Below are 11,270 nucleotides of genomic sequence, written 5' to 3'. Positions count from 1 at the left end.
TGTCCTGATTACTGACCACAGCAGCATTTGGTTCGGTGGAACCCCGTGTGCGGTCAACTAAGAAGGATGCAATTAATTCAAGACTGCATCGTAGGGGGGACACGACCACTACGGTCTTCGTGAACCTGCGGGGACCAATAACATCTACCCTCCCGACGTATGAGCCTGCGAGATCAACCCGATATGCTTCGTGCCCAGAGCAACTATCTCCATACCACTCTCCAATATCTCGAATCTTGCTACAGGGTTGATCCATGCTTTCAAACGTCGTCCTCGATGCCACTCTTTCCCTTCTTCGGATCACCCAACTATCGACGCGAACCCATATCTGGAACATGCATACGTCTATGGGCATGAGCCAGCATTCCTTAAATTCCTTTAGCCGACATACGGGGGCCCGTTGGGGCCATGAGGGCGATGAGACGAGATGACGAGGTTCGTGGGCACTCTGCCATCCTCCCATCTCGTGCGTGTTTACACTACCTAGCTAGGCTCTCTTCCAATCTCGGAATGTGCCCCCAATCGCTATGCCGATGCTAGCGAGATTATACCTACCGTCTACCCGAGAGGAGACCAGAGGCGGCAGCTAGCGAACATCTATCGGGCTATCTCTTGTCGTAAAAGAAAGGAGAGAGAGATCTGAGACATGGCTTGAAAAGGGCCGAGTTTCACAGGTTAAGAAGTCCCGTGGTTTGAGGTCCCCGATTGAAAAAGCAGACGCCGCCTACCGGAATATCGAAGGCCGAAAAATACTCAGAAAGGAGAAAGGTTCGCTTTAAGACATCCTAAAGTGGTGAAGCCACATACGCACACAATTTTAACATATGTACACACAGATGGGGACGGCCACCGCCACCACGACCGCCACCACCCCTCTCCTTCTCCGGAGCTTCACCCATGAAGCAATTCTTCCTCAGAGCATACTTGCAGAGGCCACCCGTGCTCAGCAGCAATTCGGGTCATTATCTCGCAGCTTTATTTCTCGTTGTGGCGCGAGGATCTTCCTCGGCCCATGGTAAACCACCCCAATATCACGGCGATCGATGCCCAAGGAGGGAGTGGCTAGTCTCAGGTGTTCCGCGCGGACAGTGGTGACGATGATGATCGTGGTGGTGGCGGTTGTAGAGAGTCAGCCACACATACACACGGACACATTCAGAGAGAAGAGCAGCTGGGATGTCGTGCATACGGTAAGTCACATCGAAACGTGGTGTTTCTCCTCCGCGTATGCCGTACCACCCTAAGGTTGGGGGTTCTTAGCACGTCGGACTGCTTCGTCAGGGATGACGCCTCCGTCTCCGTCTCCGTCCCTCTGCCTCTCTCTCTCTCTCTGGCTTTGGAAATGAGAGGTGGTGAGTAAGAAGGGCGAGGGAGGAAAGGTGGGTGGTGAACGAGAGAGACAGAGAGCAAGAGAGGTAGAGGGAGAGCGATGGAGAGTGAGGCGGTCCCCCTGTGTATCTGTCTGCATACGCACATGCAGTGCTACAATTGGCAGTGGACTGTTTATTAATTTCCCAAAGAACGTGTGGCGATGCCATCTCTCTCTATGCCCCTCTCTCTAGGTCCCTTTTGCTCTGACACACACACAGAGAAAGAAAGAGAGAGTGTGTGTGGGCGTGTGTGGGCGTGCGTGTGTGTGTGTGTGTGTCTTCTCAAGAATCACACGAAACGCGGTGGACGTCTTCGTGACCGGCGGTGGATGCCTACCCGCCCGCTCGATCTGTGATCTTGAGAGAGGCGCGGATGCTTGATCTGTGTGCAAGATGGGATTAGTTCCCGTCCTGGCACAACTCCTATCCGCTCGCTCGTTTGCGTGCGCGCCCTCTCTCTCTCTCTCTCTCTCTCTTTCGTCCCCCCTCTCGCTCCCGCTCTAATACAACGGAAGGGCGCTGTAGATCAGCTAGGAGGGAAGGAGGAGACGCTATACACTGCGTACATCGAGTCAGCCTGCTGTACTGCTGTGCAATTATTCCCCTTCGCATATTGGGCCTGCTCCCCACGCGGGCTGGCATCCAAGAAGGCAAACAAGAAGGCCAGCAAGCCACTCGTCATAGTAGCGGCGCACTCTCGGGTCCTCGCCATTCCGTACTCTACACCAAAAGGGACCCGACGGTACCAGCATAGCTGTAGCGTCGAGGTATGTTGTGCATACACTTGTGCAGTTCCCTCCCTCCTTGGACTCTCCCCATGCGGTCTTCCGATATGTCGTGTGTCTCTGTGTGTGTCCGAGCGTAGAGACGCAACCTATTAATGATGCAACGAGGGAACCTCATCCCCGTGCGCTCTTCTCTCGGTGCCCCTCCTGGAGGGAGAAACAGTTCAGGCATACAAGCTCGACCTATCGGCACTGTGAATTGAGGTTAATGGGGAGGTGGGCGGATAGGCGGCCAGTCGGTCAGTCAGTCAGTCAGTCAGTCAGTCCTGCTGTGACCGGAAGAGAGGGAGGAGAAGTTGGAGGTTCTAGTTCTCTACCAGTCCGAGGAACCAGACCTCGGAGATACCGGAGATATCGACGACGAGGTTCGGGATAGAGAAGATCTCGCCCCTCCCCCCTCTCTCGCACCCATCCGGTCATTCGACCAGCGGGATGCGCGGCAAACTAGGGCAGTTTTATTGGATTTTGGCCTGCTCCAGGGGGTTGCACGAAATGAGTGAGAGGGCAAATTCCGCGAAATTATCGATAGTATTCACACCTTCGGCATCACCCCCTCCCTCCCTCTCCCTCCTCCTCCTGCTCCTCCCTTCGTTCTCGACCAGGGAGAGCCGAGTGACGGCAGAAACACACCAGCTGACGCAAATCCGCAAGCTGAGCTGATGCTATGTGCAAACCACTACCTACTACTGACTGGGTGCGCAACAGCGACCAAAAGCCGGGAGGCGTTATTGCGAGCGATCTTACACCGAAAACGGGATTTGACGAGGGCCGGGAGGTGGGGAGGTGTATGGTCACGCACGCTGAAGAGGGCTGCTTATGCCGTAGACGGCTGTTTACGTCGAAGAGATGGTCAGTTGCGGGGGGAAGGGGGAAATGGTCGTCGTTTGGGAGAGGGAACTACGAGTCTAACTAAACCACATTGAACTCGAGAGATATAAACGCGAAGTCCACCGGCTAATGCCGCATTCGAATCACTTATGTGCGCGTCAAATAGGACAAGTCAAGCAGGGCGGCTACGATGGTGAAGGAAGCGTGATAAGACCAGTCAGTTCACTATCAATCATCGTTATTTGATGGCGGTCTGGGGAGCGATACAACTTCGTATGAAGAACGTCTATGATATATATAGAAAAAGGGAGACAAAACTCAGGCGTGTGTGTGCGTGTGTGTGCGTGTGTGTGCGTGTATGTGTCTGTGTTTGAAACTGCCCGTCAACGAGTGAGGTCGAGTAAACCGAAACATGGGCAGCTTGGGGATTTGCATGCATATCAACGGGTCCGCTGGGTAGGTTATAACAAACATCTATGGGCAAGTCCTCCGTCTTCGTTCATCATCCAACGCCTATCCCGGGTAATAATAGTCAAGGGGAGAGGGGGGGAGGGGGGGGAACACCCGCTGCCACAAATCCAAGTCGTCGTCAACCGTGTTCCAACTATAGGGGGGACAAGGAGCGTAGGAAGAGTGAAATATGTACAATACGACCGAAAGCAAGGCGGATGTTTGGACTCATATAGGAGACGGGGTTTTGCCCAGAAAACAGATATAGGTATAGGTAGTTTAAGCATGAATGCCCTCCTTCAAAAAGCCCCCGAGCTGCTTCGCGAGCTCTCCGTGCATCATGGAGAAGTGATTGCCCGGCAGGTGCCGGAATTGCATCTTTTCGATGTCGAGATATTCGTCCCAGCGGTTAGGGCCGAAGTCGGTTCGGTTGTCGAGGAGGAAGAGGGCGTGGCCGGTAGGATACGGGTCAGGCCGGGGGTCTGTGGGCAGCTTGCAAACCCCGTCCTCGCACCAGATCGCCATGACCTTGGGGCACTTCTCTTTAGGGATAGGCTCGGCAGTATAGTTGGACAGGGCGGTGACCGAAGCTGCGAAATGGGGGAGAAGCCAAGAAGGAATCTTCTTAGCCTCGGGGCCGTCGCCTTCTCCGAGGAGGCCAATTTCCGCAAACCAGGCGTGAAGACCGGCCGGTAGAGGCTCGATGGTGATGGGGCAAGGAGCATCGATAATGAGAAGATGAGACACCTCTATTCCGGCTTTGGTGAGTTGATTCACGATTTCGTAGGCGATCACGCCACCGGCGGACCAGCCTGCCAGAGCGTACGGGCCTTGGGGTTGGCGACGCCTCATCTCGGTGATGAACTTGGTCGCCATCCCGTAGACACCGCACTTATACTCTTCAGGGGTCTTCATGAAGGGCGAAAACATACCCCAAACGGCGACATCGGAACCGAGATCTGATATCTCAGTGTATGAGGTAGCACTGCCGCTTCCGTCGGGAATCATGAAAAGCTGCCTGGTAGCAGTGCGGTGATTGCCTTGGAGCAGTACGGACGTCGCCTTACGGTGGGGATAGGCATCGACAACTGATTCGGCCTTTGTTACGGTTACGATCTCGGTCTTGGCCACGACCTTGGCCTCGGTCTTCATCTTAGCTGCCTTCGAGGCGGTGGGCTTGGGGGCAGGCGTAGCGCGCTTTGGCTTGCCAACTATGCCCAGTGCGCGTTCGATATCCTTCAGTGAGCAGCTATGGCCGAGGAGATCAGGTGGGATGCTAAGGCCGGTCTTCTCGCGAAGGATCCCCAGGATGGACAGGCTCATGAGGGAGTCCATACCAAGCGCAGCCAGGTCGGGAGCGGCGATGATCTCTTCAACTTCGACCCCCATCTCGGCACAGATCGTCTCGCGCACCATCTGCCGAAGTTCACCGTCATTCCCAGAGTCAACTGGCGCGACGTTACCCTTTACCGAGCCCTTGTCGCTCTCCCCGGGGGTGGTGACCTCTGAGTCGGACTCTATGTCGTCGTCGCTGTCCGAACTACCAGTCGAACCACTCGACTCCGAGACCACAGCCGGCCTTGTTGACTCAAATTGTGCAAGGAATTTCTTGAAGGCGCCGATGGTAGAATGATCGTTAAACGCATGCGAATCGATATTGAGCTCAAGCTCTTCACGGAGCCGCCCGCTGATAGTTAGTCCCATCAGGGAGTCGACTCCGAGGTCTGCGAAGGCGATGTTGTCTGCCAACTCGTCGTGGCTAACGCCGGTCTCCTTAGCAACAATGTCCATGACCTGAGCAACGACAGACGTTTGTGAAAGTTTCTTGTCGACAGCAGGAAGATTGGAAGAGGTGACCTGCTTCATTTTCTTCGCGGGGGCTTTCGCAGGAGTAGGCTTGGCGGCGCGGGCGGGAGCGGCCCCAGCAGCGCCCTGAGGGGGTAGGACGGCGTTGAGAATCTTTCGAGGAATGGCCTGGAAGCGAATATCTCCACCCATACCGATGAGCTTGTCGCCGTCGAATATGTAAGCATCACCCGCCATCATCTTGGTCCCTTTCACGGGCTGCATTCGGATGTAGGACTGATACGTCTTGGATGCGCTGAGACGCTCGGCAAATCTCATACTACCCCAGCCATGCGAGATGTAGACCACCTCACGAGAGTCGACAGCGTCGGTACCATTGACAATGAAGCCTGATATATGGCATACCGAATCGATCCAGTAGGGTGCTGTATGGAACGTACCATCTTCAGGCGAGGTTTGGAAGACAACCTTGGCGGTAGCCTCACAAGTGGCACTATCTAAGATGACGGATTCCATACCTCTGTACCGTGAGTCGTAGTCGACGAGGGCGGAAAACAGCTTATAAGCGATGCCCCGACCAATCTTCGAGGCTTCGCCACGCTCCTCGGCAGCCTTGAGCGCGTTAACGCGCGACCTAATCAGGTAGCTGACTCGCTCGAACTCATCAAGCCATTCCTCGTTACTTCCAAAGTAGACCTTGCACATGGCATGCTCGGTCTTCTTTGCACCTTCGCCGGTCGACCAGGTTATGTTCGCGACCTTGTCAGCGGCATTGGCCTCAACGTGCATGCGCAATATTTGGCTCGTGGCCTTGGTATCAAGGATGAGGGTCTTGGGGACCTCCATGTGCGCGACATTTACGCCAATATCCTGGGTCTCTGGCCGTAAAATCTTATACGCATACTCGCAGATAGTAATAGCCATATCGCCGTACAAAGTCGAGGGAGTGAGGCAGGTCCCGTTGACACGGTGACCTAGGCAAACCTTCCTCAGCTGCTCCTCGACCAGGTCTGATTCAGTCTCAATGATAATAGTATCTCCCTTGACTTCCTCCTTGGTGATCCTCTGGACGGTTGTGGTGGACAACTTAGCTCTGCTCGCCTCCCTCTCCGGAGGGGCGGTCAGCACACCACGGTTCTTGGTGAGACACCATTCACCGGTGTATTGCAGCCAGTAGTTTTTTAGGTCAAACGAGTAGGCCGGTAGATCCAGCAGACGGACAGATGCGCCAAAGTCCCGATGAAATTCGTTCCAGTCAAGGTTCAAGCCAGCAGAGTGCAGTGTGCAGAGTGTTGAGCTCAGAGTCTTATAGGTCGCCTCACCACGACGTAGTGTTGGGACGGCGATCGTGCTTGCTCCAAAGGCTGCCTTGATCATGTTGGCGCATACAGGGTGAGGCCCAACCTCGAGCCACACCGTCTTCTCATCAATGGCACCAGACTGCTGCGCGGAGACGAGACCGCCTAGGAAGTTAACGGCTTCCCGAGCGTGGTTGCGGAGGTAGGAGGGCCCGATAGCCTCCCCGTCTAAGAGCCTCCCGTAAAGGGGGGATATAACGGCGACCTTAGGTTCTCTAAAGCGAACCGACCGGGCTAGGTTCTCAAGCTCATCCAAGATCGGCTCAACCTGCGCGGAGTGGAAGGCGAAGGGCACCTTGAGCTGGGTACACTTGAAGCCAGCGCTACCGAGCAGCTCGGCGATCTCAGAAGCTTCAGTGGAGGTGCCGCTAAGCACTGTCTCGCGGGGGCCGTTGATGCAGGCGATGTTCGTCGACGCAGCGCGATCGCCGAGTGCTTCTTTGACAGTTTCGACAGATCCCTGGACGGCCAGCATAGTATGGGTCCCAGCAGTACACTTTTCGACCAAAAGCCGGGCGCGAGCGCCGACGAGGTAGACCGTCTCGCTAGCGGATAAAACACCTGCAACATGGAGCGCAGCGTACTCGCCTAGGCTATGGCCGATTATAGCACTGGGTTGAATCCCCCAGGAAGCCCACAGTTTAGCCAAGGCCATCTCACAAGAAGCCAAGCCTAGTTGAACAACAACTGGAGATAGCTTCTGGACCTCGGGCTCGCTGCCGTCGATGAGGGATAGGAAGGATGGGAAGCCATGGATGAGGGAAAGCTGGTCATATTCGTTGATCGCCTGGCGGAAGACAGAATAGTGGGCGTAGAGGTCCCTGCCGAGGCCAGCGTAGTGAGAGCCCTGGCCGGTAAATAGAAATGCAACCTTGGGCTGCTCGGGGGAAACGGGAACAAAATTGGACTTGAGGCGATCCTTGATGGATTCTTGAGCTTCCAGGAGACTGGAAGCCGTGACATTCATACGCCAATAGTGTTGGATTCTGCGGGCGGTAGTAGTGTATGCTACGTGAGATACAGAAGTCGACGGGTTCTCCTCCATCCACCTGACGAGATTTTCGGCGTTACGAATCATGGCGGCTTTCGATTTAGCGGTTACAGCGATGACGTGGTGGCCGCGAGGGTCGACGGTGGCCGTCCTGTACCGAGGGGCATCCTCGAGAAGAAGACCAGTGTTACCACCGGCGGCACTGAAGTTGTTGATGAAAACCCGACGGGGCTTTCCATCTCTACGTGTGAAGGGTGTCTTGTGGAAGGCGATATTCACACCACGCTGGCTGAGATCCGGTGGGAAGGTCTTGTTAATCTCCTTCTTGATCCCGATATGCGGTGGGATGGCGTTTTTCTTGAGCATCATCAAGACCTTGATCAGGGCGGTGACACCCGAAGCGGCCTCCCCGTGACCGATGTTCGCCTTCACCGCACCTAGATACAAGGGCCTGTCTACAGGCCGATGCCGGTTAGCAGGAGCAAAAATGTCTGTGACAGATACCATCTCGGTCCCATCACCGGCTTGGGTACCCGTGCCATGCATCTCGACATAATCCACGTCGAGGGGATCTACGCCGGCTTCGTCAAGAATGGAGGAGGACAAGACAGACTGTGTCGGGCCATGGGGGTGGGTAATGGATATGGCGTCTGCCGAATGGTTCGTCTGGGTACCCAATATCACCGCGAGGATGTTGTCTTTATCTGCCAGGGCATCGTCGAGCCGTTTTACGACCACAGAGGCACAAGCGTCAGCTCGGCAATAGCCATCGGCGTCATTGTCGAACGTATTGCAATTGTGCTCCTTGGAGAGGAATTGGCCACGGCTTAGGCCGGAGAAGATATCTGAGTTCGTCATGCAAGAGAGGCCACCGACCACAGCCGTATCACACTCCTTCGCTCTCAAGGACGTGCAGGCAACTTGAAGCGCAGCAGCACTAGAGGAACAGGCCGTATCGATATTCAGACTAGGGCCGCTGAACCCGAAGTGGTAGTTGATCCTCCCCGGGCCGAAAGCACGGACGCCGCCCGTGATGAAGTAGGTATCGATCTCTTGGGCCGCGTTTATCTCGCGCCAGTCGTCTGAGGTCTGACCGTAGAAGGTGCCAATACGATCGAGTCGCGTGGACGGCGTCCGGTTCGGCACGTAGCCAGACATCTCCAGCGCCTCGTAGGCAGTGGTCAGGGCCAGTCTCTGCATCGGATCGGTCTGGAAAGCCTCGCGGGGGGACATATTGAAGAATCGCGGGTCAAAATGACCGGGATTCTCGATCCAATTGCCGTAGGGAGTGTGACTAGTGTTGATGGCCTTCCCGGTAGGGTCGCAGTGGGTGTCGACTGGAAAACGATCGGCCGGTACGACGCGATGGGCATCAATCCCCTTCTCGAGCAGCTCCCACAGAGCCTCGTGACTAGCCGAGTCTGGAAAGCGGCCAGCCATGCCCACAATGGCCAGCTTGCAATTTCCTGTAGACCCGTGGTTTCCGATGGAAGTGGTGGCGGTGTCGCGAGAGACCTGAGGGGGCGGCCGGAGTATGACTTCCAGACTCGTTTGTGCTCTCAAGACATTGGCCAGCGTGCTCGCGGCCTGTGTTGGCCCGCATGGTATAACAAGGATGCGAGATCCATTGAATCCCCGCGCCGCGTTAACATTCCCACTCAGTGTCTTGTGAAAGATCAACGGCTCGTTCAGGATCTCGTGAACCACGGCCGTCAGTAGCGATTTTGTGTCGGTCTCGGCGAACGGCGCACCTGTGACACAGGACATCACGACGCTGCGAGGTTTCGAATTCGCGAGGGCGGCGGTGACGACCTCGTCATCAAGTCGTAGCATTTTCCTAATATCCGTCGAACCATGCAAATGGGGAGCATGGTACGGCCCGTATACCGGTATCGCTGTTGGCCTCGACACGAACAGATCTTTGCTGAACAGAGACTGCAGTGTAACTGGCGGGCCAGATACCGCGATGTTACTCGCGGACACAGCGCTAACGTAGGCCCGAGCAGCTTGAGAAACCCCCTTTCACACGATTAGTCGCGGCAAGTTGACCTGGGTCATCTGGGTTATCTTACCTCTGACTTGTGGAATTCTTCGAGAACAGACCTCACCTCCGCTTCCTCGACGGCAGGGAGAACGCATGTCCAACTCTCCGGCTTTTCAGTCGGAGGACAGAGCCTTTCCCCCAGCGAAGCCACGTGAGAGCCGGTTCTAAAGGCCATCAGAACGACCTGAACGGCGATCGGCACTAAGGCGGAGAGCGAGTAGCTCGACGCAATGGCAGTTGCAGCGAAAAGGCCAGTGCATAGTCCAGAAAGTTTCGTATTTCTGTGCTCCGTGACATCTTCGTGTTTCTTCTCGGAGCGGCTACCCACTCACGTCAGCGATATGATTCGGGCAAGGGTTATTGATTAAGTGTTGCATACTCGATATAATGTGCCAGCTGTGCTATGCATAACAGGGCGCTATCAATCCCGGGGAACTTGGCACCCTGGGTGTGGTATCTTTCGTTGAGTTGCTGCAATGTCCGGAATATGGGTATTCGCTGTCGTTCTCCTCGAGGAAGTTGGTCTATCTCGTTCTTCAGAGCGTCCCCAGCTTGTCGGAGGAACTCTCTCGACAGGATACTCGGGCTCCCTCGTCGGTAGAAGTCGGCCAGGAAGCCATAGGTATCCAGAGACTGGTCTCCAAAGAGGAGAAATGCCATCTGGTCCGCCATGCTGTCTGCGAGGGGCGTTGCTGTGGTTTCTAGGTGTGGTTTGTAGGGTTCAATAAAGCCTATGCGGCGGTCGAGGTGTCTTTGACTTATATATATCAGATCAACAAAACACCGTTTGAATAGAGCTAGCCTAAACTAAATATAACACCGATGCGGTGCCAAGTCCCATGTGTGTGATGGTCTATCATCATACCCCAGGCGTCACGACTAGCTAGGGGGGAGGGGGGGTGTGTGTGCAGAGAGAAGCTGTGATTTCACTCCCCAGTCCCCATACCGTGCCTCCAGCTAGTCCGGCATCGTTCGATTCTCGGTGACCGAAATTTCGTGGGAGATAAGCATTATACTTCCATTCTAGGAGATTTTAACTGGGTGGTAAGGCTGCCACACAGCGTGGGTGGATAGTCCATATCTTGTCCGAACAGTACGTCTCGTGTCAGAGGGCGGACAGTGAGTGACGTCTCAACCGTTCCTTTGGACCGACGAGTTCGAAAACCCAGCGACACATCCCCACATTCCTTAATGCATGCCCGAGCATCAGCCCAATGTCGAAATAAGACGTAGCTCCCGCTGCCCCAGGCCACCCAGGGCGCCCTGGTGCGTGTTGGCGAGAAGCCTCGGGGGGGTTTTCTAACACAAAATGCTATAAAATGGTATAACCTCTGCAAAGCCAGGCATGCGAGGGCTGCTGGGTGCTCTCGACCGGGGCTCCCGATGAAATGCCGGCAATCTTACTTGGGTGCCAAAGGATGGGCCGTTGGTGGTTGACCGTTGGGGATGTCCGTCGAGAAGCGCAACAGCGGCTAAGCTTCCCACACACACAATCAGGACGGGTGCGAGCGAGGAAATGGCTGCGGCGCATTCAGTAATACCCGCCACGAGAATAATACCAAAAATGAAAACGAAAGGGATATGGTGGGGTAGGTTGAGACCAGGTCTACCGAAGAAGAATCATTGTCTTACGGATGA

At 55.2% G+C, this 11,270-nt stretch overlaps 1 protein-coding gene across 1 annotated transcript; it reads right to left on the bottom strand.

The window, feature by feature from the left end:
* Positions 1-3,519: 3,519 nt before the first annotated feature.
* On the bottom strand, positions 3,520-10,381 carry GGS23DRAFT_588063 (polyketide synthase). The gene is made up of 3 exons (XM_051517529.1): positions 10,012-10,381; positions 9,661-9,952; positions 3,520-9,607 (listed from the first exon to the last, which is right to left on the bottom strand). Exons 1-3 carry the CDS (start codon positions 10,302-10,304, stop codon positions 3,713-3,715), a joined length of 6,480 nt encoding a protein of 2,159 aa, XP_051367611.1. The 5' UTR covers positions 10,305-10,381; the 3' UTR covers positions 3,520-3,712.
* Between the last annotated feature and the right edge of the window lie 889 nt (positions 10,382-11,270).

The sequence above is a fragment of the Durotheca rogersii genome (genome assembly GCF_024521655.1).
Source record: "Durotheca rogersii strain YMJ 92031201 chromosome Unknown GGS23scaffold_40, whole genome shotgun sequence".
Classification (NCBI taxonomy): domain Eukaryota; kingdom Fungi; phylum Ascomycota; class Sordariomycetes; order Xylariales; family Xylariaceae; genus Durotheca; species Durotheca rogersii.
Note: the sequence above shows the minus strand (reverse complement) of the source record. Positions and strands in the feature narration are given on the sequence as shown.